This window comes from Protomyctophum parallelum, assembly GCF_964188405.1.
Source record: "Protomyctophum parallelum genome assembly, chromosome: 1".
NCBI lineage: Eukaryota > Metazoa > Chordata > Actinopteri > Myctophiformes > Myctophidae > Protomyctophum > Protomyctophum parallelum.
The window spans coordinates 25473492-25501467 of NC_139697.1; the positions used below are offsets into that span (position 1 = coordinate 25473492).

A 27976-nucleotide genomic window follows, 5' to 3' on the forward strand; every position below is an offset into this window, starting at 1 on the left:
ACCGCAACACATCAGAACACTGCGCACTCTGTCCTGTGCTGGACATTTCAGGTCCTCAACTCAAAGACAAGGAAATGCACAATTCTTTCAGCACAATTATTTCTACAACACACTCCACCGCACATCCCATCACTGTCGGGTGATTGGAAATTATGCTCCTCACCGTTCTTCTCTTCTGGACTGATCGAATTTGGATTGCCTTGATTGGATAATTACCAGTACACTCACCGGTCGACCGTTTTGCGGTTATTTATGCGACTGAAGCTCAGCTCGAGGCAGGGAAAGATGCACATAAACCCCAGCAAGAGACATAAAGGGAGGGGGGGGGGGGGGGTATTGGTGGGACGTACCTTTGAAATAAATACTGACATGATACAAAACCACTCCCCCAAATCCTCACTCCCAGGGGGGTGGATTGAGAAGGAATTGTTGGTCTAAAAAGCCCTTGTTTCTTAACATGGCGTCCCCCAGGGGTGCTTTGGGGGTTTGCAGGGGGTCCCCAGCAAATTGATCAATATTTAGGAGCCAAATAAATACCCCATACATATGCTTGAAAATAGTTCGACCGATGTCCGAACTTATTTCGGACGGGCCTGTCCGCAAAAACTTCATGGAGAGACAAAATGCAGATACTGCCACCGAACTCTTGTGAGTTCTGAACACCAGTAATCTGAACAATTAATCTGTTTGTACCGGAAGTTCGGCTTATGAGACTCAGTACCTCTCCTCCGCAGCCAATCATGTCTCTTCAAAAGAACCACTTTCACTAGAGAACAAAGCCTTATATGGGCTTGAATGAATGTGGAAACAAAACGAAAATAAATCACTGCACATCCCAACTTCTGACCAATCATTGAACTTCCTCTGGATAGAACATGTCGGGGATGTAATAGCATCCGAAGACAGTTCTGAGAGACCCATCCAAAGTTCTGAATGACGTGGTTTTGCCTTTTGATAGCGTTCGGGCGTCGGACGGAGTATGTTATGTATTGGCCTTAAGTCTGAGGGTGTGTACACATACACACGGCACCATATATGCTCCGATGTGGTTCCATAGAGTTACATTAAAAACCCAATAAGACCTGAGGCAGTTTCTACGAAGGCCTTCTAAATCAGTATCACACTTTTCAAGATTTTTTCCAAAATAGCAGATCCACAAGCTTGCAGCATGGCACGAAGTGACACGCTGTGAGCTTGTAGATCTCCTATTTTTGCATAGTCAGCGAAAATCTAAAATGACACTGTGCTTTCCCATTTTTAAATAAGGTAAGGTGGTTGAATCAATGCATATCAAAACTGGGGGCATTGATATGATAAGGTTGAGACTCAGTGGTCTAAAAATGATTAAACAAATCTCTCAATAATGTAATTATGGGAAATACGAGAACGGAGGGAGGGAGGGGGGGAAATAATCCAAACCTTCATACACAAACAAAAAACAAAAGAAATAATCTGACCGACCGGCAGCTCCTCATATTGCTTCAGCCTCTAATTCCACATTGAGGTTATCATCCTTACAAAGTAAAAAGTTCTTGATCCAACATCGTGACATGTCCAAGTTCATAAATATAGCTGGACTTCAAGCCTCCTTGTGTCTGTATGTGTGTGTGTGTGTGTGTGTGTGTGTGTGTGTGTGTGTGTGTGTGTGTGTGTGTGTGTGTGTGTGTGTGTGTGTGTGTGTGTGTGTGTGTGTGTGTGTGTGTGAGTGGAGGGGTGTTTTTTTGTGGGTTTTTCTTCATTTCTTTTAATGCCCCTTGACGTTCTTGGTGTGGGGTCTGTTGGCCAGGCTGGCATAGTAAGCACACTGGCTGGGGTCACACTGACCCGTGGGTCCGGTGGGGCCGGGTGGCCCGTGGGGCCCCTGGTTCCCTGCCTCTCCCTGCGCTCCGGCTTGTCCCGGGCTCCCGTCCTTGCCGTAGCCCGGCATGCCAGCGGGACCTGTAGCGGGCGCAACACAGAGGTGGAGAGAGACTCAGCCTGACATAGTGACATAACACCACGCACGCACACACACACACACACACACACACACACACACACACACACTAATACAGGGGTTCTCAACGTCTCAAACTCTTCATTTCCATTTTCCAGACATTCAGTTTGAAAATAATTTGGCGACCCCCCGAGGGGTCGCGACCCACGGGTTGAGAACCCCTGCACTAATACACTGACCAAAGATCATAACACCACCACAAGAGCTACAAATCAGACACATGTCCAGTAGGGGTGTGTGATCTTACTGTAGCTTGGAATCCACGATCTCTACGTTTGGCAGATAATTTCTTTTCTCCTCACTTCACTATTCAGTCTGGCCAGGTTCCTATTTGACTAATTCCAAATGTCACCAATTATGTAGGCAAGGGACTCGAGTTTTACATAATGGAAAACACTGCCACATTGCATTGAAAAATTATAATAACATCTGCTGAACGTAGTGAAATCAGTCTGGATTCATTTCCATGCAGGCTAGTGTGATCTGGGCTCTGATTAATCTTGTAGTTCACTTGGCTAAAATCAGCTGTCTTTAACAACAACAACAACATGCTACGGAGGTTATTAGCTGACCAACAGGATTTGGCATCCAGGAAAAGGAGCAGTAGATTGGAAAATGCATTGTCCACATAAGAGAATAGTACTATGAATGAACAGTAAGAAGGTTGAACTTACCCATAGGACCAATGGGGCCTTGCTCTCCTCTGTCACCCGCACCGGCCTCTCCCTTCTCTCCATGGGATCCCTTCTCGCCTGCAAGGAGTCAACAAACCAACCATGATCACTATGATTACTGCATTACTGCCTACTGCACTAGTGTCAACGATGGACAGCCATGATGAGTGATGCAAAATGATGTAGATTTGGTTCAATGTTAACTAATGTAATTGTGAAAGGTCTATGAAATCTGTATACAATCTATGAACATGAACCCATTAAGACCTGATGGCCTATTCTATTCTACAAATGTCTTCTAAATCCTAACAGTAAAAAAAATAAAAAAATAAAATAAAATAACATGTTGCTAGCATATCAGTGGTGCTCCCAAAAAACTATTATGTATTTGGCCGTGGACCCAATCTCAACTTATTTTGATCCATGCAGTTACCGTCAGAAACAAAGTTTTGAGTAAAACAATAGGCCTATGCTTTAAAACATATGTGACCACATTTTACTGCCATTGGATTTTTCTCAGGGAATCATAGCTTCAAATTGACATATTGGTTGTTCAGTTTGACCCACCGGTTTTGGAGATATGGCTTATAGAGTAATGTCTTGCAGAAAACAGCGAGTTGAGAAAACAGGCTTGAAATGTTCACTTCTGTGGTCTCTAACATTACACCTAGCTACATGTTTGAGCATTTATTTCATATTTACATGTCGATTTCAGCTCTGACACTTATTTCAGACATGCTCTAGTATACAGTATGTGAAGAGTCTGCCAGTGCTATTAACTAATTTAATAACACTGGTGAAAAGCTGGAATTTGCACGATGGCAGTCTCTCAGTCAAATCTGGTCACATATATATTAAAAGATTTGCAAACATTTTATACAAGATGTTGTATAAAATAGCAAATCTACAAGCTCATAGCGCAGCACGAAGTGACGTGCTATGAGCTGGTATATTTTTTCATTTTATCGTGACACCACTATTTAAAATGACTCTTTTCTCCAGACTGGAACGGGTTCAGCTCTGACCTTTAGGGCCCATGGGTCCTCTGATTCCGTCTCCTCCGTTCTGTCCGGGCATGCCAGGCTCTCCCGGAGGGCCCGGTCGCCCGCTGGTGCCGTCCTTGCCCGATGACCCCGGCGGCCCTGGCCGACCCGCTGTGTTCTTCACGTGGGCCGGCTGGATCTGAGCCATGATGTACGCCAGTTTGGCTAGAGAGGGATGCAGTGCACGCACACACACACACACACACGCATACACACGCATGCACGCGCACGCACACACACGCACGCACGCACGCACGCACGCGCGCACACACACACACACACACACACACACACACACAGTCACACACGTTTACTACAGGTACAAATGGAAGTCCTGCGTGCTTCAGCCAGTTGAAGGTAGAAGGGCTTTGTCGATCGATGCTCAACAGGGACAACTTGAATCAGAGAGAATAATACATGGGGACTTCACGAGAAAGTCACCGCTGCAAAATAACAAAATATGTGCAGACCGGTCGAGTGCTCCAGCATTGTATTTGGGTAGCTCTCTCCTGACGTGCCCAGCACGGTAGTATTATTTTGTTTGTCGTTTGTATCACTATACTTATGAGGACATCAACATTTTAGGACAGCATTGAAAAGGTTGGTTTGTGATATCAGCGTACAACTAACTCACTATGTCCCCCCAACAACCGAAAACCTAACTAACTAACTAACTAACCTAACTCTAAATGTCCAATTCTTATATCCTAACTAAAGCTACCCTGAATAATTTCCACATTTGTAATCCTAACTTTTAACATCTTTTATTTTTAACATGGGGACATTTGTCCCTCACACACACACACACACGTATGCACGCATACACAGACGCACGCACACACACACAGATAACACACAAAGAACAGACGTGCCGTGACCCTCAAATAACACTATAAAAACATCATAACAAGACGTCACAAACCACAACGAGCTCTGACTGTGCAGGTATAATTGAATGAGGCGGAGGTCACATGACTCCTCTTACCGTCTAATTGTTTGGAGAGCTCCTCCTGAATGAGCCTCCTCATCTGTTCCAGTGATACCGACTCTCCCTGCACAGGGTCACAAGGTCAAAGTTCAATTATACACAGGGTTGTTAATGCAGGGCACAAGGTCAAAGTTCAATTAGACACAGGGTTGTTGATGCAGGTCACAAGGTCAAAGTTCAATTAGACATTAGGGCTTTCACTTCTAGTCATTTTTACTAGTTGACTACCTATTATGTAAAAATAAATATATATATATTTGTACATTTAAAAACTGTGTGCATTGGGGACTATAACTATAATCTAGCTGATCTTGAGGCCTATTAAATCTGGTACTAGTTGGTACTACTCAACTAGTTGGTACTAGTCAACTAGTACCAACAAGGTGGATTTAGTCGACTAGTTCAATAGTTGCTTAAAGCCCTATTAGACATTTCTGCTTTCTGTCCTAAACTGTAATAAATCCCTCTCGTCTCTCATTATAACAATACGAATCTGAAAATAGTTGCATTTATTTAGTTATTTATTTTGAATTCTTTTGTTGTGATTATTTTTTTATTTCAAGGGCCCCGATTTGAGTAAAAGCACCCTAATCTACACTGTAAATTCCTCTGGGACCTTTTTTGTGCAGCGACACACTGTGCACTTGTAGATCAAATATTTTCACTATTTTAAAATGTTTTCCCAAATAATAGAAATTGAACTATAAGATGCCTAATAAAATAGGGCCCTCTGTGTTAATTTAACTCTGAGCGTATACAGGTCCATTTGGTTCCATTTTGTACCCTCTCAGAGTTAACTTACAGACCTTACAGACCTGAACCTGATGGTTCAAAAGAAAAACGAGGCTGAGAATGCTGACTGTGTGTGAATGCATGTGACTCACCCTTGGCCCTGGTTGACCAGGGTTTCCAGAAGACCCCTGTGACCCCGGGGGCCCCATATCTCCCGGGGGACCTGACATGCCCATCATGCCCGTGTGGCCCTTCCTGCCAGGCATGCCCGGGTTTCCAGGCATACCGGACTCTCCCGCTTGTCCCTTATCGCCCTTTGTACCGTGGTCGCCCTGAAAAACAGATACATGTGATGAGTGACCAGTTGAACATCGCTGTGGCGATCTCATCCGAGGCAGGAACCCCTTTTGGTGTTTTAAGCATTACTTTATACTTTAGCTATTGAAAAGTAGCAGATCTACAAGCTAGCTCGTAGCGCAGCACTGAGTGCCGCGCTACGAGCTAGCTTGTCGGTCTGCTATTTTCTTTTAATCGAGAAAATGTGGCGCAAATCTTTCAATATATGCTTTCAGAGCGAGCGTTTTTAACTCAAATCTTTGTTTCTGGGGGAGTCCCTGGAACAACATATTTTCAGATGGGGGTCGATGGCCAATTACATATATTTTTTGGGGTCCTTGACATGGAAATGTTTGAGAACCACTGACATAGAAACATGAGGTTTTTCAGAAAACTGATTACTACAGAATGTTTGTTCTATTACTGGAGTCTATCCCCGTCTCTCCAGTTCTTTATAGTAAACAGGAAATACATGATAGGATATTTTACCCAGTCAGGAGAGAGAATTTATACAGGATACAGGGTAACGAAATGAAATTGGAAGCGATGAGCAGACGGAAATTGGAACTGGAATACTATAACGTTGATCAACAACACCTCTCCTGCTGGGATGAAATTGGCAAACCCGTCTGAAAATGTACTTTCTGTTTATTAAATGCTGGAGAGACATGAAGACCCTTTACTGAACTCAACGCACAAGCCACGGCTTTCCAATTATAGCAGCGGGATGAGAATATAACAGTAGCTTGCCAGATGACAGTTGGTTTGCGGCCATGATGACAAATCACCTTCAAATGTTTCACCCTGTTTGGAGGATAATGAGGAACCAGGATCTATTCTACGCTCATGCACACATACTCACCCTTTCTCCTTTGAGGCCCCGGTCGCCAGGTCTGCCCGACATCCCCTGGAAAAACACACAATAAAATAAATACAGAGACGAAATCATTTTAAATGTATGGATTCACAACTTTGTCAGTGGTGGGAAAAAAAAGTACTCAAGTTATTTATAATAAGTACAAGTAGTCATCAATACTGCTATGTAGAAATACTCTGTTACAAGTCAGGAATTCTACATTTACTTGAGTAAAAGTATAAAAGCATTGTAAAAAGCTGTACTATTTTGAAATAGCAGAAGCATAGGGCTGAAGTTGTTAATGTTTTGTAATAATAATAATACAAAATCTATAAGGCACCTAGTAGCTAAAGTTTTCAAATAATTGTAGTGGAGTAAAAGTATGGTATTTGCCCCTAAGATGTAGTTGAGTATAAGTAAAATATTGAAAATTGGAAATACTTGGAATTAAAAATACCTCAAAATATTACAGTACTTGAGTACTGTAGCCTACTTTACTTGAATACTTGTACAATTTACATTATAGGCATTTAGCAGACACTCTTAATCCAGAGCTATTTACAGTAAGCAAGAACAACACAACAAAGGTAATACTGTACATCAAATGCATAGAAATAGTCATCTAGTCTAGGCTCATAATAAGTAAACCAAAAACCTATCATCCGTCTAACAGTAGAATGTCCATTAAAACTATGAACTGTAAAACTCTAGGTCCTGCTCACCTGCTTTCCCTCTGGACCGGATGGACCGGAAGGACCCTGAGGATTGAAATAAACACTCAAGTGGAGAATGGAGATGGAGAATGGACCAGTGTTGATTTCGTCGAAACTAAATGAAAACTAAGCTATGGTGACTAAAACTGAGACTAAATATACGGACAATTTCGTCAGCAAATAAAAACTAGACTAAAATGTTAGGAAGGGACAAGAGATCCACTGTAAGTCATTTTACAATTAGCTGCATGCTGAAAATAGCCGATCAACAAGCCCACAACGCATTGCAGCGCGACGTGTTGTGGGCTTGTAGATCGGCTATTTTTAGCAAGTGAAAAAAAAAACAGTCGTTATGACGGCATCAAGGCCCGCCAAAATACATTTTGTTCGACTAAATCAACTGTAGATTTAGTCGACTAAAATCTTACGATGTTTAGTCGACTAAAACTAGACTAACCCTAAAACATTCCAAGTGACTAAAATGTGACTAAAACTAAATGAAAACTATTCAAGAGACTATGACTAAAATCAAAATGTGCTGCCAAAAACAACACTGGAATGGACACAACTTTATTTATTTTATAAACGGACGACTTACCGCAGGGCCTTTAGGTCCACTGAAGCCAGGTAACCCTGGACTCCCTGGCTCTCCTTTGGTTCCCAACTGACCCTGTTATGGAAGCAGACAACATGGCTGCTCATCACACTGCATCCCACAGTCATTACACACTAGGATTGAGACTGATTAACATTTTGGCTGTTCTCATCAAAAGATCTTAAAATAATCTTGCGGTGGGGACATTCCACCCTGTAGCAGATGGATTATATATATATTATATGCAGTGTACATTTATAATGTACACTGCAAGGGACTCCATTGACCTCATGCAGAGCGCAGCCATCTTGCCATTAAGTTAATTAATTGCAGGGTGGCAACTATTGACAGACCACACATCCAAACAGAAAAGTCTGATTGTATTAAATGACGTCAAAGTCACCAACACTGCAGCTGTATGAAAAGCTTAAATTATCCTCTTTCTATCTGCAAAGTGTTTGTTTCATAAAAATCCACCGTAGACATGCTATGAGCTACTTCCTGTCAAGAAATTCCTTGCAGGTGATTGCAAGTGTTTGCAAGTGTATTTTGGAAGTGCTTGTTGGTAATCACTTAGTCTTGCGTTGCCAGACTGTTGCCTCTCGCAATTTCCACTCCACACTTCTGCTTCGTCTTTACAGGCGCGCACATTTATCCTAATATAAATAGAAATAATCTAAGCATATAATAGCTTGCTGCTCAGCAGAAATGGAAATGAGATAAATAAGCTCTAAGGATATTTTTAAACTAAATGTCAGATTCCTTACTCAGATTTCGGGAGGTGTAGTTCCAGACTCTATATAGCATTCGGAAATTGTGGAATAGTTGTCTGGATACGCAAAACTATTGATCACGCTACGGCCCTGCATAAGCCCTGTTTGCAACGGCCCTGCATAACACCTTATTATTATTATGTCCCTAATAATCTAACCTGTACCTCTTACTGATGTAATGTTGCTGCTACGACACCTGAATTATCTCATGGGGATCAATAAATGTCTTATCTTATTTTGATTAAATGCTCGCTTGGATCAAATCAGTCACTGGACTAATATGTTATGCACATTATACTGCACATCTTTCTCAAGGCATCTCTCTCTTTTTAATAATATAATCGACTCCCCCGGCCTATAGCCTCTAGAAATGTATATATATACAGTAGGACTGAAGTGGTTACTGTATGTTTTGTACAAAGTAACTACCGGTAGTACTGTAACTAACAAACGTTTTCAAGTAGTTGTAGTGGAGTAAAAAAATACAATATTTGCCCTTGAGATGTAGTGGAGTAGAAGTAAAAGTACTGAAAGTTGGAAATACTTCCGTACAGTACTCAGTAAATTTGTACTTAGTTACTTTACGCCACTGCCCTCCCCCCCCCCCCCCCCCCCCCCACACACACACATGCTGTAAACCCGCTCTTCTTTCTGACTACTGCCTTCAGTTCCTCTTTGATCTTCTGCTTTCATCATTGTCATGAATAATAATTAGTTCCAGGAGCGACCATGACACCTTGACATTCATTCCTAATTTATATTGCGAGATATAACTTGCGTCATGTTGCTGGTTTCAGAATTGTAAGCGCGCTTGAACGACACCTCCAGTGCTCGATCCAGGCGGATGGAGCACTGGCCCTGCGTCCCCACATCGTTCCATCTCCTCTCTAACCTCAGACGTTCCCCCGTCTTCTCAACAACTCCCAATTCCATCTAAATGAAGCAAAAGGAGATGACTCACCGGAGGTCCAGCCGTGCCTGGCTTTCCTCCTGGCCCGTGTTCACCTGCTTTGCCCTGAGGAGATGGGAGAGAGAGAGAAAGAGAGAGATTCAATGGGACATCAGTGCTACTTACTGTCATTATGTGTCTGTCTTTAAGACATGTGCGCTTCACTCACCGGTTCTCCTCTCGGACCGTTCATCCCCTCCGGCCCTGGAGGACCCTTACTGCCCTTCACAAGAACACAAAGACAAACCATTACAATGTGTTGCTTGACGTAAATGCAGATTTAAAAAATAATAATTCTATACGGTACTACTGCAGTGGTTTTCAAACTTTTTCACGTCAACGATCCCGAATTTGATATCTATTAGAACCACCCCCATGATCTGAAAACATTCTGAAAACATTTTGAAAACATGTTTCAAAATCAAAATCACGGCGCGTCATGGCGTTGTGAGATTGCTTATTTCCGAATAGCTGAAGTATTGAAATAGGATTAAAGTGGTTAAACTGTTCCTCATTTTGCTGGGGACCCCCTGGAACTCCCCCAAAGACCTCTGGGGGTCCCCCAGACCCCCTGGAACTCCCCCAAGGACCTCTGGGGGTCCCCCAGACTCCCCCAAGGACCTCTGGGGGTCCCCCAGACTCCCCCAAGGACCTCTGGGGGTCCCCCAGACCCCCTGGAACTCCCCCAAGGACCTCTGGGGGTCCCCCAGACCCCCTGGAACTCCCCCAAGGACCTCTGGGGGTCCCCCAGACTCCCCCAAGGACCTCTGGGGGTCCCCCAGACTCCCCCAAGGACCTCTGGGGGTCCCCCAGACCCCCTGGAACTCCCCCAAGGACCTCTGGGGGTCCCCCAGACCCCCTGGAACTCCCCCAAGGACCTCTGGGGGTCCCCCAGACCCCTATTTTCCACCAAAAGAACTTTGGTTCTAGAACTGGTTCCATACGATGAAAATAAAAATTTGCTGCCAAAAACAACACTGATTGGACTTACTTCTTTCCCAGATTTTCCCTCGCGCCCTGGCAACCCAGGCTTTCCATCTTCACCCTGTTTGAAAACCAAAAGAGAGAGAAAGTTCGGTGAAGAAGTTCAAGTTAAAGTTCAGGTTCTTCTTTATTCGACAGCATGGGACGAAGTTACAATGACTCTGTTGAAAAACAGCACAATTCTGTGACCTCAACTGAAATGAAATAGAATAAACTCTAATAATAAATCACTACGGTAGCACTAAAATAATTGGCCAAACCATTTAAAATAAAAAGATTGACTTGACGTATTATACATATCCCTATTCAATTAGTGTGTGCGTGCGTGTGTGTGTGTGTGTGTGTGTGTGTGTGTGTGTGTGTGTGTGTGTGTGTGTGTGTGAAAAAAAAGAAGAAAAAAAAAAAACTTTTGGGCAATATCTTTTCCAATACCAAATAAATCACACAGTCAAAGTTTGTAGTGCGGGGTTTCCAAAACGATTTCCGCCACATAAATCAAAGTGAACGAGCTAAATCTAATCGAATACTGCATCAATTTGATTGACGTTAATTGGATCAAATTCGCAAAAGGGGAACGGGGTGGATTCTGCCACAATCTACAAGACAGGTTTTTGGGTGAGAAGAAACTCACGTCACAGCTAGTTTCTCTAGTTAAGTTTGCCATGCTGTCAGAGAGCTGTAACCATCCTCGTTGCACAGAGCTCGCTCCAGGGCTGAAGTGTCTGTCTGCCTGGCACGTTGTGTGACTCAGAGCTGGCAATAATGAGCCGTGCTATTGGTCATGGTGCGGTGGCAGACATCCTGAGGGTTCCTGATGGTGTGTGTGTGTTGACAGTGTGTTTGTGTGTGTGTGTTTGTGTGTGTGTGTGTGTGTGTGTGTGTGTGTGTGTGTGTGTGTGTGTGTGTGTGTGTGTGTGTGTGTGTGTGTGTGTGTGTGTGTGTGTGTGCGTCTGCGCTGAAGGGCAGACCAACCCAGCAGGTGTGATGCCGCCTCTCAAAGAGTAAAGTATGTGTAAGAACGAACAGTCTTGAAAACGTCTTGACATGGTTTCATCTTGACATGTGATGATAGCCTAGATGCCCGATGCTGTATGCACACATTATGGGTGTATGATTCTGTTCTCATTCATCTGCATTGGATGATTAACTGTTAATGGCTCTTAAATCTACAATGTGGGATTCATGTTAATTGTTAAGTGTTTTATTTAACTAATCTACATGCATGGCTGAGTATATGTTGTGTAAGACAATATAACTAGTGATTTGCAGCGGTTGTTGTTGGTGGTCTCACCTGCTCTTCTATTGAGAAAGTTAGGTCCTACTGGAGACCTATTATGTACTGTACGCTCTATGAAGCTTGCATCTCCACTAGAGGACATGCCTTAATAACACATAATCTGTTGTATGTGAGGGTCCTATATGGTACAAGGACAAGCTTACAGTAAGCCTAAACAAATTGTCGTTGAGAGATTTGAACTATATTCGGTTATAATTTCCATGGCCTATTGGCACGTGAAATACGATGCTGATCATCAGTCAACTTATTTGACTGAAATAAGCTCTCTTGCTCTCACCGGAGGCGGTCTCGAGATGCAAGAAAGCTGAGGGCAGCGCCGAAATAGGGCTGCAGCTATGTAGTAGTTCTAATTGTTGTCTCTATCCCCTGTTACTGCAATGGGTGCCACTGAAACAAATTCCAATCAACTCTGTTGACATGGCAATAAAGTATTGAATCTTGAATCGTGAACACAGACACAGATACAGGGACAAACGTAAGATCCTCCGCTCTGGTCTGGCTTACCTGACAAAGATAATAAAGCAATCTGTAGCAGATGGCTGCGCAGTGTTGTGCACTGGATTGAACAATACAGTAAGTCTGCTTTATTGTAGTTCAGACATCTGAACCGAACATATCAGGAGAGATCTGACAATACAACCTGTGGATGGTAACTATAATATACTGACCTTTGATCCAGGAGGGCCGGGCTCTCCTCTATGTCCCTTGAAGCCCTGTATGGACACAGTGATGATTACCACTCCATCCATAAATGCTTTCACGGTTCAATTTGCATCGAATAAGAACAGTTTGTGAGTATATATACTGTACTTACTGGGAGACCTCTGAGTCCAGGGTTTCCTTGTGTGCCAGGCTCTCCCTGCTTGCCCTGAAATGACAGCAAAGGCATTGTTAGTGAACCTCTGAAGATATGGACTGTACTGTATCGCTTCTAGTGCTTTTGCACGACACAAATAAACAGGGCATTCAATTATGAAAACACATGCAGTTGAAATGGAGAGATGATCAGAGCACAGGGGTCCAGATCCACTGTGATGGTTTTATATTATAAGGCAGCTCTTATCCCAGGTTGTTGTTGGTTTCAATCATAAACTGAGCTTTCAGGACAACAATGAACATATAACTGGAGCAAAACTAACTTTAATGATGTTGCTAACTCATAAGCAACATAAGCAAGAACAGTAAGAACAGCAAGTACTTATGTACAGCCTTGAAACATGCCGACTCAACTTCCTATCTCTGTTTTTTGCCTCGCTCACTGGTGGTGGCCACCTAACGTCGTGGAGAGTGTACAGCTCCTTCAACTACACTGAATTGAAGATAGTCCAGGGCCTAACCAACATAGTTTTAATATATAGTATGGACATAATCAATGGAATGAAATAAGGCTGTCTACAGAATGTGTGATTCTGTCAGTTTTCTGTTTCTTTTAAATGCCAGATTGTGTCAACAAGCTTCTCCATTGGCATAATTGTGTGATTGGTTGCCTACTGTACTAGTACTGTATCAACTGATACACCCGAGCCAAGGAGGACTGGAATGGATCGGCTTACAGTCGACTGTCCTTGACCCAATTAGGACAGCTAACCATCGTTCACTATACTGTATCAGTGTCGCACCCACAGCTGTAGCTGAATGGTAAAGGGGGATGGGTTAGGGGAAAGGATGATATTGTGATGTCACTATATCACTGTTTTTTTCATTGGCATGTTTGACTGTCAAGGTTTCAGCCTCCAGGAAGAAACCCTAAATACAAAGGGAAGACATCATTGCACATAACAACCATACCAAGGGGTCTAATGAAGTACTGTCTAACTCACATAGACACGTGAAAAACTGGAAAAAAATACAAAAATCACAACACTCCATCTTTAATGAGGGGTTCAAGTTCTTAATGAGCGTCATTGAGCGAGTGGTTTTCGTTGCATTGAAGTTTACTCACCGACTCTCCAGGTTCTCCGGCTCTGCCATCTTTTCCCATTTTACCAGGCTGACCCTGAAGGACAAAGACAATCACTTTAGCTCAGTGGTTCCCGGCCTGGGGGGCTGAGAGGATCGCGCAAGTGGGCCCCCAAATAACTGGCAAATTAAGTAGTAGTAATTACTAATTATGTAGTAGTACAAAAAAAGTTTTCTTTGTGATTACAGATAAAAAGGATATTAAGGTATACTATAGAGCAGAAGAAGGAAGCGCTGCCTGGGTTCAGTCACAGTGGAAAACAGGTTGATAAAACATCTACGGAGCAATGGAGGCTGTGACAGTGACACTGTTTAATTTGCATTACATCTGTGCATCAGATCCATTTCCCTCCACATACCATCACGCCAGGGAGACCTGGAGGTCCTTGGATTCCCTTGAGACCCTCCTTGCCCTAGTAAATAAAGAAAAGCAGACCAACAAACACAAAAGATCAGCGCAAAAACAAACAACAACAACCGATGATGAATGGCCACTATTACCCCAGCCTGGTTGGCCTCCGTGCCAGAGGGACCGCCAGGTCTGGACAATAATGACACATATGGGTGACGATGTGTTCTCTGGGGTTACAGTGCACATGGCTAACCTTCTCTCCAGGGGATCCCGGGGGCCCCAAGGGGCCAGGCTGTCCATCATTTCCCTGAAGGGAGAGAAAAGGTGGATCGCGTTGGAAGGAGTGGGGAAATAATCATGGATGGAATAACGTTACATCGCTTTGTGTTTTTAAAGGAGTGAAAAGTTCCTGACATTAGCAGACAACCAGGGGCGCCGGAGAGGGGGTCAGAAGGGCCAAAATGCCCCCCCCCCCCCCCCCCCTGCAAACAAATAAATACAAATTGTCTGTGCTCTTTTGAGAGCGTGACGGCGCCCCTGCAGACAACGGTGTCTTGTTTGCACAGTTCTTCATCATCGTCATCATTTTATTTAACTCACGGCCATGATCTGGTCAGGTATGGAGCACAGATTCATAAATAGTATACAATAAAAAAAAGTATACAATACAATACACAATATACATAGACATATTCTACACACAATAGGCCAGGAGGACAATATGTCACTTACAGGTTGTCCCATCAGGCCAGCAGCTCCTGGGTGGCCCGGCGGCCCTGGGTGTCCCTGTCAAACACACATGAAAACCAGAAGACATTTAGCACAACTTTCAAATTCCATAATCATGAATGTAATCTGTATATTTACAGTACAGTATATGATCAATGTTCAGACCTTGTCTCCTTTGTCTCCAGGTCCGCCTGCAGGGCCTCGGTCACCTTTGATGCCCTGCGGTGAGAAATGAGGCAACATGTAAGGAGTTTTATTCCAGGAATAGATAAGACACTGTGGCCGTTTCAAACGGCTAGACTTAACAGGAACAATCATTGTGTTGTATTCAATAAAATATCCTTTTATTGTTTTCAATACAATATATTTTTTACTAGTGCATTCAAGAAAATATCCTTTTATTGTTTTCAATAAAAATATATTTTTACTAGTGTATTCAAGAAAATATCCTTGTTATATCCTTGTTTTCAATGAAGAAACATTTTGTAAAAAATCATTCAAAAGCAACATTCAAATAAAATACAAATAATTTCAAGTACATTGAAAGTATCCAATTCCCTACAACACCCTGTGTTTCCCTGTCCACAAAATATTCAAATATTCCAACATACAGCCCCCTAATTGGCTTTTTGGGGACTCACCTTGGCTCCTTCTGCTCCGGTAGGCCCTGAGGGTCCGACCGGCCCGGCTGGTCCCTGTAATAAAATGACACAGAACACGCTGCAATCAGCGTCCTATACTACTATTACAAGCAGTTTCATGTCATTAACAGCCTTTTTGTCATTACTTGGTAGCCGTCTTGTCCACTTTTCCCTGCTGTTCCGGTTAGTCCTTTGTCCCCCGGTATGCCAGGGAGACCGGGGGACCCGGGGGGTCCGGCGGGGCAGTCATTACACACATCCTAGAAGACAGCAGCAGAAGCATGGTGATAATGCTACTAGTGTCAATAATAACGTTTTTTTTTTTTTTAATACTTGACCCGACAGAGACGATACTATACAATGCATGTCACTTGAATAACATGTCAGCTTCATCCTTAGACAACACACACAATAGTACACACACCCCTTACACAAAGTGCTAGGCCTGCAGTGGCTCTTAACCCATTTCGACCTGAGGACGATTCTACAAAATGTCTTCTAAATCCTGACAGTTTTCTTTCTTTCAAAAATAGCAGACCTACAAGCTTGTAGCGCGGCACTTCGAGCTTGTAGATCTGCTATTTTTCAATAGCTAAAGTGTAACATGATGTTAAAACACCAAAAGGGGTTCCCGCCCAGAATGTGGGTTTCAGGGACCCCCAGGGTTCCTTGAGGGGGCCAAATTAACTTTGTAACCTATCGTATAGCATCGTCCTGATGGCATGCAGAGGAATTGGTTGTACAGTCAGTGAGTGTGTTGAGTCACTAGTAATAATAACTGTCCTTTTTTGTAAGGTGCCTGCTGGGTTATTGACATCATACTGTCAACTCTGATGATTGTAACTGAATGACTGATTACTAATTATCATCAGCTTGTGTGAGAGAGGAACGGGTGGAAGAGCTCCTTACCTTGAGGTTCAAGTCAGACAGGTCTGCTCCTTTCCCCTGAGAAACAGGTATGGATGAACACATGAATGGATGAACACATGAATGGATGAACGCATGAATGGATGAACACATGAACGATTAATTCATGATTAATTCATGAATGATGAATTAAATCAATTGTATCAATACTACATTTTTGTGCGTGGTATTTAGCAATTTTTAGAAGATAAAAGAAAAAGAGGGGTTTAATTACTTAGTTTAAAATAATGTCAATGAATTTTAAATGGATACTGTATCGATTTCAAATCATTGAATCGTATCTGATCGTATGGCCATAATGAACCAATATCGCCCATGTATCGTATCGTCAACCATGTATCGTGATACGTATCGTATCGCTGTTAAAATGTATCGTTACACCCCTATAGTCTACTATATCATTCTAATCTTGCACTTGTGCCTGTTTGGTGCTATTATACGGTACTTCAATAAATGCGCGATAATCATAGTGGTACTTGTGAATGAAGACTCATGGTTAAAGGTGCAATGCCTCCAGACACATTTGAGGAGTTGGTCGTGGCTTTGAGGTAGAAGTGGGGGACAATGTCATTACTTACAGGCTCTCCTTGCGATCCTTTCTCTCCTGGTCTGCCCGGCAACCCCTTCATTTGGGACAAAGACAAGATTGTGGTGTTTTCATGACGTGATATGCAACAGATTAAGGAACTACTGCTTAGGATTCCTTTCAGACCTCTAATGCAATTTAATTAAATAACATAATAAGACAATATAGTACAACATAATGGTAAATGCTCATCATACTGTATATTATCTGAACCCCAACAGACATCTTAATAATTTACGGTACATTATGTTTACTCAGCATTGAAAAAACATAACATTTCAAAGTATCAGATTTGCAGATGGACAGAGAGACTGTTCTGGACTCCTCTCAAATCTCGCGAGAGTTTGTTGTTGGGATAAAGAAAGGTCGATAACAAAGTAGATCTTCTCCTGATTTGTCTCGCTAAAAGAAGCCATTTTAGTATGAATATCTTTGAAATATTGTATGCCTTGTGATGATTTGTGTCCAGCATTTAGTTCAGTGACTATGGAGCTAAAGAATGGATCATAATTGCTCTGTTCACATTCATTCTTCCATTGGAAATATAGACTCCAACATTCTTCCCGTCTCCTAATAATGTTACCGCCCACCTCACGCAGATACAGGAAGTAATGCAAAGTTGGCCCCTCTTGCAATTGGCCTCTTGGGTATAGTTCTGGTGTTCTGTAGTGTTTCCTGTCCTGTATGTATTCCTGAGTTTTGGGTGAATAAATCCCATTTATAAATCCCATTTGACCTCTCTTGCCTTTACCAGTCTGTTCTGCATTTTGGGTCCTACATCTGAGTCGCATCGTGACCACGCTGTGGTATGATCAAGGAAATAAGAGGTTTTTTGCCCGACAGCAACGGTAGGCTATTCTTTGTCTGTATACTCACATTGTGTCCAGCGGGACCCTGAGGTCCAGCGATGCCTGCCGGACCCCTCTGGCCCTAAAGCAGAAAATAGCCAGAAAGGCACAGTGTTAGAGTAATATTATCAACTTTAGACACAGCTAGTTTTGTCAAAGTGGTAAAAGTGCTTACAGCAAGTCCAGTATTCCCTGCAGCTCCTGGCGCGCCCTGTGTGTGAGAGAGAGATGCCATAGATTACACATAAGACCACAGGCATCATTTTACTACTGTACGTGGTATGATGGTATCGCTCACCAAAACAATAATACAGTATATATCAGGCTTAAAAATTGTCAAGTTAATTTAATTCATAAAGCACATTTAAAACGAAGTGCTGCACAGCATGACATTTTATTTTTTAAACAATTAGGAAAGCAGTAAAATGATAATGATGTTTTTAGATTTGAGAGTTCTTACCGGAAGCCCCATCTTGCCTTCCCCTTGCTGGCCTCGGTCGCCGGGCAGCCCCTGTAGCCCCTGTGATCCTGGTTGACCCTGCAGAAGACAGGACAGACAGTTCAACCGGGGAAACCCCCCCCTGTCAGGTGAAAAGAAGCAGCTTGGAATCCTCCTCATGCATAGAAGGAAGCATGCCACCCCCAGGTTGGCAGAGGAAGTGTAGTGCCCAGGATTACATTAGATAATTGACACTGGGTGAAAAAATGGGTTGCAAAATCGGTCTTCAGGTACTCAGAAGGTCACTGCTTCGACCGCCGGGGCACACGCTGGCGCCTAAATGCGGGTGTGTGTCCCTGAGCAAACACCGATCACCGAAGTCATCCGAGCATAGCAGGGTGAATGCAGAAAAGTAATCAAACACCTCTGGCTTAGAATCGATTTGGTGGGGATTCTGTCGGATCCCTCCCAAACATTATGGAAATAATTCTGTACTGGCCATATATGGAGCGTGTCTTGAGTGTACAGGGTTTGATCAACATACATTACGTATGGAATGTCAAAACAGGTCAGCTCCATATATGGATTTCTAAGGGAGGCAGCAGGGGAAGTGTCTTGAGTATACAGGGTTTGATGAGGGCCCTGAGGGATCTGCATATTGAGACGGCCATATTGTGAGCGCGTCACAAGGCGTGATGGACTGACGGCCATATATGGTGGCGTGACGTGTTCGCAAGGTGTGATGTCACGAGGCGTGACGGACTGACGGACCCGTCGCTCCGTCAGTCACGCCATATATGGCCTGGTTTTGCAGGTTTTCATAGTAATCTGCGACCTACAGTCGCAACAATTATTTGTATTATTATTATTATTATTTATTATTATTATTATTTATTATTATTATTATTATCGATTCATAAGTTGTACTGAGTACACTCAGTGTTGTGAGGTTGAACAATTTAACACCATAAATCTAGAAAGTAATCTTTGTCTTGACTTTCCTTTCCCATGACCCCAAGATCAAGCTCTTCACAACAAAGCTGTGGCTATAATCAATGCAGCGGCCACAGCATGCTGCTCATAGAAATTGCTTTTGGTGCGTGCCTCCAACGAAAAAAAGGGGGGAAAAAAAGAAAAAAATTATTCACCCCATGTGGGTGGTAGTGCATGATTAAAAAAAAGACAAACACCTCAGGAAACCTACATAAATCACACACGCACGCACACGTGCACACGCACACACCAGAACAGACCTTCAAACATGCATGCCTGCATGCAGAGTGCAAACGCAATGTTAACACACACACGCGCACTGCACGCACGCACACAAGTACGCAGGCAGGCACACACGCACAAACACAGACACACATCCACCATTGAACAAACGCACGCACACACGCACAGTCGCGCACACACACACACACACACACACACACACACACACACACACACACACACGCACACACGCAGTCGTGCACACACACACACAGTCGTGCACACACACACACACACACACACACACACACACACACACACACTAAAACAAACTCCCTTTACCTTTAGCCCTGGAGGACCCTGAATTCCTGGAGGTCCCGGTTCCCCCTGTAAGAAGCATGACATCCATCAATTCATGACAGCATCTAACTACTGGAATTATTATTATTATTATTATTATAAGCTCCTCTGACAATAAATCAATTGCATTTGAACCTCTGTATAGGTTTAACTGTATCATTCTTTACTGTAATGCACATAATTGCATGGCTGGGGGGGACCCTAGGGGTCCTTGACAGGGTTTCATGGGGGGTCCCCAGCTAAATGATTGATAGTTACTTAGGAACTAGTTTCACATAGCCAGACTCTGAGAGTGTGCATGTAAAACCAAATGGACCCTTACAGGTCTGTAACTCTGAGAGTGTGCATGTAAAACCAAATGGACCCTTACAGGTCTGTAACTCTGAGAGTGTGAATGTGGAACCAAATGGACCCTTACAGTCTGTAACTGTGAGAGTGTGAATGTGGAACCAAATGGACCCTTACAGGTCTGTAACTCTGAGAGTGTGCATATGGAACCAAATGGACCCTTACAGGTCTGTAACTCTGAGAGTGTGAATGTGGAACCAAATGGACCCTTACAGGTCTGTAACTCTGAGAGTGTGAATGTGGAACCAAATGGACCCTCACAGGTCTGTAACTCTGAGAGTGTGAATGTGGAACCAAATGGACCCTTACAGGTCTGTAACTCTGAGAGTGTGAATGTGGAACCAGATGGAGTATACTCCTGGAGTACAGTTTTGATATAAAACATTTCATAAAACATAATGTTAAATTTTACACTTTTTTTCTCACGTGCCCCATGTGGGGCTGCGGGGGTTGTTGAAATTCTAAAAAGTTTGAGAACCCACCATGTTACAGTAGTCAGATAATTGCATGGCACAGCCTGAGGGCTAGCACCTGGCAACAGTAAAGCACACGCACGCACGCATGCACGCACGCACGCACGGATCTCTGTGGTGTAGCTGATAATCTTAACAATGTTCTTCCTGTTTGCTGTGTCAGCACATTGACCACATGTCTGAGCCTCAGAATGATCAGCAGACTCGTTGCGCTGCACTGCAGTGCAGCAGCAGCTGCAGTAAATGTGCCCAGGTGAACGCGACGAAGGCACGGCCAGCTGCGCTCGCTTATTGGGCCTCCATTGTGATTACAGAGCTAGTCTGGTGTAACCACTCTATTAAAGAATAAATCTAAATGTAAATAGCAGATTTGATATCTGCTATTTGACATTTTGGGGAGGAAAGGTAAACATACATGAAATGTTCGCTTATAATTCACCCGTGGCCATACGTGGAGAAGATTACATCTTATGAAATGTAGGACACTATACGCCTACGGTATGTTGTCACTGTCTGTAATAGATAACTATTCTAGTCTAGATGTGCTACTTTTAACAAGTTTTCTGAACAACATATATAGTCTGAGCTTTATCCTTACCTTCTTTCAAAAACAGCGGGTAAATACTAAGTGAGAACCATCAGTTTGAAATAGAATGCTCCATTCAGATTTAGAAAACTGTGGTTATAAATGGAGTGAGAACACACAAAAAGCTACCACAGATGCAAGGCCATCACATTTTCCTAGCACTAGGGGTGTCCCCAAAATAACTATGAGAATTATTCCCCCCAGTTGATACCGATGACCCCAATTCCGGGGCTCTGGCTCACGGACTAAAGGCTCATACATAGTCTGGATTTACGGTGGTGGGGTGACCACCGAACTACAACATGACGTCACGAGCCGCGGTGAAGAGCAAACAACCGCCACCGCTCCAGCCCTTCTCTCTGTTTTTACTCACCACCACTCAATGTTATTTCAGCTCCGGTGGTCAGCTCACCACCGGAGCGGTGGTCACCTCATCACCGAAAATCCAGACTATGAATAGGCCTTAAGACTGGATCATCACCTAGATCTGCATATATGGAGCCGGGCAGCAACTCTACATCTGACCAGCAAACTGGAACCACTTTTTTCTTTTCTTTTTTCAGTATCCGTGGCCTAGCCCTAAACACGGATTTTGAAACGAATACCCGGTTTTCCTCCGTGGTGGAAGATTTGGTGACATGTGAGTGTCATGGGACATGCTGATTGGCCAAAATGTATTTTAAGTAAAAAAATGCACGGAAGAATTGCACCCGTAGACACTTTTCTAACTTGAAAAGACATTGTTTTTGATGATACATCACATGACACTTCATCGCCGGAGCATAAGTCAGGCTTTAACGTGACACGTCGTTTCCATGTGAATCACACGGGGAGGGCGTAGACTAGAGCAATACAAAGTGCTAAATGGCAGGAAGAGCTAATTGACAGACGTACTTAACCCATTTAGGCCTGACGTCGAAATTAAAAAAGACCCATGTTTCTGTATCAGTGGTTCTCAATATTTCATGTCAAGGACCTCAAAAATTTATGTAATCTGCCCCACCGACCTGGAAATATGTTATTCCAGGAACCCCTCAGAAGCAAAGACTTGAGTTAAAAACGTTCGCTCTGAAAGAATATATTCAATGATTTGTGCCACATTTTCACGATTAAAAAAAAATAGCAGACCTACAAGAGCTTGTAAATCTGCTATTTTTCAACAGCTAAAGTATAACATAATGTTTAAAACACCAAAAGGGGTAACCGCCCAGAATGGGTTAACACTGCGGCCTATTCCTTAATTGGCTAATTGGAAGTGAGCCAAGCGAACGTGTTCACATTTCTCCAGTCTTGACACAAAGTTCCACTCAACACACTACAGTGTGCCTACATGAGGGACAGTCAAAGTGTATTGGCATTTTCAAATCGACTGCAATAGAAATGAATTATCCGTGCTTACATTTTGTCCATCCTTGCCCTTCCCTGTTGGTCCAGGAGGTCCGGTCGCGCCTGGGTCTCCAGGTGGTCCCGAGGGACCCACTTTCCCCTCTTTACCCGCTTCACCCTAGATCCAATCACACAGTCATTTAATAATAGCATTAATCACTTAAATCACTTGTATTCTGTACTGTGCTGTTTTGTTTTGCTGTGGGTGTTGAGACCTGTGAACATGAATATCCTTCGTGACAATAAAGATTATTATTATTTCGGTGGTCCTCAGAGTCACCCCACAGGGGCCACCGAATCTTGGCCCAATAGACCAGCCAATCTAAGCTAAAAAGGGTCGTGGCCCAAAAATACATTGCAAAAGTAATGTGATATAGTTTTTATTGGCCCTAATACCCTCCTACATCATTATATTAAAAAGTGTTTTGTTTTTCGTGCCGGCTATGGCTGTTTTTAGGCCAAGGAGTGTTTTTCAAGTATCCACTAATAATGTTATTTGGATGACCCTATAAAAAAAAAAACCTTGAACTTACTATTGCAATTCAAATGTGAAGATTATCTTGTTGAACAAAACGTGTGAATATCATAAGCTTTTGTTTGCTAGTAGTCTACAGGGCTTATCGTCTGTCTGCCTGCCTGCTTGCCTGTCTGCCTGCCTGCCTGCCTGCCTGCCTTGCATTACTTGTGTGACCTCTAACTACTTTTGACTCATGATTTATGTTATACATGGAATATGAATGCATTGTCATGGAAGGCTATCCATGTCGTCTCTGTCGGGTGGAAAACTCATACGTCCAAAACTGTTACTTTTCAGGAGTCTAATGCAAAAGTAGCATCAGTACATCACTGGGTCAGCTATGATATAAAATGATGTATTGGTAAAAACATTCATACATTTTACCACCTCATGAAAAGAGCAAAACACACAAGATTGAATATCACATTTCATTCTGAAGGCCACGTCTATTGATCAAAATTATGGCTTGAAAGAGATTTGAGAACAAGCTCTCCTGAAGGCTCAATGTCTCAGTGCGTAAAGCTTTGAGTAAAACACTTTGAATTAGCCTAAACCAATAAATCTGCCTTCCCTTGAAGGACGTACAAAGTCAAACATTAATTTTCATTGAAGTTGGACTCTCTCCCTATTACTTTTAATTTCCTTGTGCTATACAAATAAGCATGCACTGCCTTGAAGGACAAACAAGATGGAACACTCAAGTCTCTCTCTCTCTCTCTCTCTCTCTCTCTCTCACTGCGGTGATGTAACCACATTGAAAGCCGTCTCGGATGTGTTGTTCAATACCAAAACATGGCCTCAGCCTTGAGGAAAGTGATGGGTAACTGACCTTGTCTCCTCTCTGGCCAGCTGGGCCGGGGGGGCCCATGATTCCAGGGATGCCCTGCATGGAAGAAGACAGAACAGTGTTATTGTCGGTCGTCATCATCAGTCACTGTCATGTCACGCTTGCAATAGACGATCATGGTTCATCAGTTCAATTATCCATCTATCAACACGACCCAGGGGCTAGAGGCTGCTTTCTGAAGGTAAAAGGGGCAAAGCTTTGCTAAAAAGAGCAACAATGCAGGGGGTGCAATTCAGGAGAGATGATGCTGGTTGACATATTGACTGACATATGTTTTTTTTTCCCCAATCTATTTGTCGTCAATCGCCCTGGGTACTGCAGTGTCTGTCACTGCTTTCACTCCCAAGAAGTCACAGTTTGACTGTGAGGGGGGGGGGGGGGGGGGGGGGGGTTTGACTGTGACGACTCACTGCGTTGCCAGCGCACCTCTGTCGTTTTAACAGTTTATTGGTGGACCCGTCATCCTTTTACGCCTTGGCTTTGAGAACTGCACTTCTCTGGGTACCCCTTCTCAGGGTACACCTTCTCAGGGTACACCTTCTCAGGGTACACCTTCTCAGGGTACCCATTCTCAGGGTACACCTTCTCAGGGTACACCTTCTCAGGGTACCCCTTCTCAGGGTACACCTTCTCAGGGTACTGCACTTCTCCAGTCAAACGTTTGACGTTTGGCCACATGAAGTCACAGTATGCATTTTGGGGAGTGACATTTTGGTAGATGACCACATGCCCTCCACTCATACACATGGAGCTGTCAGACACAATCCCCTTTGTTGGCTTCCCACCTATAGTCCTACCTGAATGGTTTGCCTCTATGCGGCTTTGTATGCCAACCAGACTATTTTCATGTCATTGTAACCCCCCCCCACTGTTATTAATCCCTCAGCACAAATTAATGACTCACCACACTGCCTGGCAATCCACGGCCACCTTGAGCACCGGTCACTCCAGGGGGGCCCTATAGAAGGAACACATGATTCATTGAGATGACACCAGTATATCAGAACATATGCATGTGTTCAATTAATGAAAACAGGTGTGACAACTCACAGGGTCACCGACACGTCCCGTCTCTCCTTGGGGTCCGGTTTCACCTTTTGGCCCCTGATTTTAACGAGAGCAATCACAATATTATGCAGTAATAGCACGCATTCTGTAAGAGTTCGGGGGAAAACGTGTGATTTCAGTTTACAAATTGAAAATATGTATTCTGAGGGCTGGAGCGACGGGGTGGAGCTAGCCTTCCTTACCTGAGGTCCTGGAAGTCCCTTAAAGCCTTGTTCGCCAGGTAACCCTCGCTGACCCTGTATCAAAGACACACCACAAGCAGTGGTCCAAAAGGTTTTTACTTAAGTAAAAGTATCAATAATGCAACGTACGTAGCTGCAGTAAAAGTCCGGAATTCAACATTTAGAACAAAAGAATTGGTAGCAAAATGTACCAAAAGTATAAAGTAGGTTTTACAGGTTCTAATTCTAATGTATAAAATGGCAGATTACAAGCTCACAATGTGTCGCGATTTTTGTCAACAGAATCAAGTCTTTAGTCGACAAAAATCATATGATATTTGGGAAACTCACGGCACACACCAGCAGTGAGTGCACATACGGTTCTACTGTGGAAAGGACACATTTTCTCTCCTCCTATAATGGCAGTAATTTGGTGGTATATATAGGATCACAATCACATTGCAGAATGGTAATGTAAAATGAAGGGGTGTCATATACCATAATAGTAACACATAATAATGTCCACATCATATGAAAGGCCTGTGTGAGGTGGTCCGTGACAGGAATAATCATTACCTCCCACAGGGTTCCATCACACCACCAGAGGCAGTTTGGGTTTGAAATTAAAAGAGGTTGACATGTCCTGTTTTTGAGCTTTGCGTGTGTGCGAAGCAGTTTGTTGTGTTTATTTGGATCTCTACTGACATCAGGTGGACTTTTCAGCACATTACAACTTTGACCATTATCCCTCTAACACCCGCATTAATTTCTACTTGCAAAAAATTGATTTAAACCTTACTACTACTTTGTACTACTAGGACTAAGACTAAAAAATATGTTAAAAAAAAAAAAAAAAAAGTTTGATGAAAAATTTATAATAATTATATAATAATGATATAATAATATAATAATTTACATTTTGGGGATATCTTTCACAATAATGAATAAAACATGTTCTAGACATTCTAATGATCACAAAAAAACATATATTACAATTATTTTACCTACTTTTATTAGGGTAAAGGTCAAAAGTCTTAGGTTAAAAAATGTTCAAAAAAGTCCAGACATTTTTTATTTGTGTGAATTTCAGCCTCTGTGGGGGGTATTTATATGCAAATATCATGACCAATGGCATTGAAATGGCATTGCAATGAACATCACTGATGACGTTTAGGTGAAAAAAGAACAGAAAAAAAAAAAAAAATAGTAATTAAATTAAATATAATTGTTGCTAAAAAGCAACGCTGGGTCTTAGAGGGTTATAGGTCTAAAAAGACAGTTTGGCATACTGTATAAAGCAGCCACAACTCACCACTAAACCAGGTCGTCCTTCGTCTCCCTTCTCTCCCTTTACTCCAGGTGTTCCCTGAAGGTGGAGACAAACATTAATTAACTGAGTCGAGGTATCAACCGATATCGGTAGCAACCATCAAATTATATCAAAAATAGCCTGCACAGAAAAATCACGGTGCAATTACCTGTTTTAACTGTTACAGTCAGTGTACCTCTAACATTACACCTAGCTACATGTTTAAGCATTTATTTCATATTTACATGTAAATTTCAGCTCTGACACTTATTTCAGACAAGCTCTATAGTATGTGAAGAGTCTGCTTGTGTTATTAACTCATTTTGGCAAATGAACCAGATCTTTTTACAAAATCATTACAAAACACCAGTACCACAGGAAAGTAATGTGAACTTTTAGGCTTAGGCTTTTTGTTTTTCAGGGCATTCATCTCATTTTACTGGCCCAAGTGGGCAAGTGGACGTTACATTCTGCTGGCCCAGAGAGTCAGAAAACTCTAAATAGTACTTCTTGGCCGGCCAGCGGGTCATTTATAAAGTTTATCCCTGGTTTGTTATTACTGAGCAAGTTTGGACAAGAGACAAAAAAATATAAGTTGAATACTTACTGGCTCACCAGGCTCAGGCGTAACACTGGCCACCTAGGAGGGCAATGATATATTACAGCAGCGATTCTCAACCATTTTCATTTCAAGGACCCACAGTTTCATATGCATTAGGCCAATGACCCTCATTTATACCCTCATCTACACTGTGAAATCTGCAGTGTAATGCTGACAGTGTAAAAATAATGTACATTTGTACTCTCTCAGAGATACAGGTGCTAGTTGAGAAAAAGTGTTAGTTGAGGTTGAGTGGTTCTCAACCTGTGGGTCCCAACATGAGTGAAGGGGCTTAAAACATTAAAAAAAATCTAATAAAAAGACCATTGTCTTTATATGTATCTGTGGAACTGAGTCAAACTAAATGGAATGGCTCAACTCCTACATTTCCAAGCGCTTGTCAGGGACAGGTTTGAGGGTCCCCAGTTCAAATATGATTATTTTGCAGGGTCACAGCCTGAAAAGGTTGAGAAGTGAGAACCACTGCTAATACAGTATCACACAGACATGACAGTCATTATTAATTTGTAACAATTACAAGAAAGGGCAGCAACTTTTACTCACATTTCCTGGTACACCGGGAACCCCCCTGCCACCAACGTCACCCTGAGGGGAGAGAAACAGAGTGTTTCATTCGCTGCATGATAATTACCTTATTACAGCCTTGTGTACCTCAGGGCGGCCATTA

The 27976-nt window shown here is 42.8% G+C and overlaps 1 protein-coding gene across 3 annotated transcripts in view; it reads right to left on the reverse strand.

The window, feature by feature from the left end:
• Positions 1–473: 473 nt before the first annotated feature.
• Positions 474–27976, reverse strand: part of col22a1 (collagen, type XXII, alpha 1) — an 89188-nt gene continuing 61685 nt past the window's right edge. For all 3 annotated transcript variants that reach the window (XM_083771120.1, XM_083771121.1, XM_083771122.1), the window contains 34 exons: positions 27853–27894; positions 27295–27327; positions 26691–26744; positions 25400–25453; positions 25200–25253; positions 25054–25107; positions 24132–24185; positions 22799–22903; positions 19975–20019; positions 18439–18516; positions 18154–18189; positions 18007–18060; positions 17123–17167; positions 16527–16562; positions 15764–15877; positions 15618–15671; positions 15142–15195; positions 14980–15033; positions 14501–14554; positions 14255–14308; positions 13879–13932; positions 12751–12804; positions 12605–12649; positions 10647–10700; positions 9825–9878; positions 9668–9721; positions 7937–8008; positions 7348–7383; positions 6632–6676; positions 5586–5765; positions 4699–4765; positions 3696–3878; positions 2671–2748; positions 474–1938 (listed from right to left, as the gene is read on the reverse strand). In XM_083771120.1, coding sequence (XP_083627246.1) covers positions 1745–1938; positions 2671–2748; positions 3696–3878; positions 4699–4765; positions 5586–5765; positions 6632–6676; positions 7348–7383; positions 7937–8008; positions 9668–9721; positions 9825–9878; positions 10647–10700; positions 12605–12649; positions 12751–12804; positions 13879–13932; positions 14255–14308; positions 14501–14554; positions 14980–15033; positions 15142–15195; positions 15618–15671; positions 15764–15877; positions 16527–16562; positions 17123–17167; positions 18007–18060; positions 18154–18189; positions 18439–18516; positions 19975–20019; positions 22799–22903; positions 24132–24185; positions 25054–25107; positions 25200–25253; positions 25400–25453; positions 26691–26744; positions 27295–27327; positions 27853–27894 — 2298 coding nt within the window. In that variant the 3' untranslated portion in view covers positions 474–1744. The remainder of the gene's footprint in view (positions 1939–2670; positions 2749–3695; positions 3879–4698; positions 4766–5585; positions 5766–6631; positions 6677–7347; positions 7384–7936; positions 8009–9667; positions 9722–9824; positions 9879–10646; positions 10701–12604; positions 12650–12750; positions 12805–13878; positions 13933–14254; positions 14309–14500; positions 14555–14979; positions 15034–15141; positions 15196–15617; positions 15672–15763; positions 15878–16526; positions 16563–17122; positions 17168–18006; positions 18061–18153; positions 18190–18438; positions 18517–19974; positions 20020–22798; positions 22904–24131; positions 24186–25053; positions 25108–25199; positions 25254–25399; positions 25454–26690; positions 26745–27294; positions 27328–27852; positions 27895–27976) is intronic.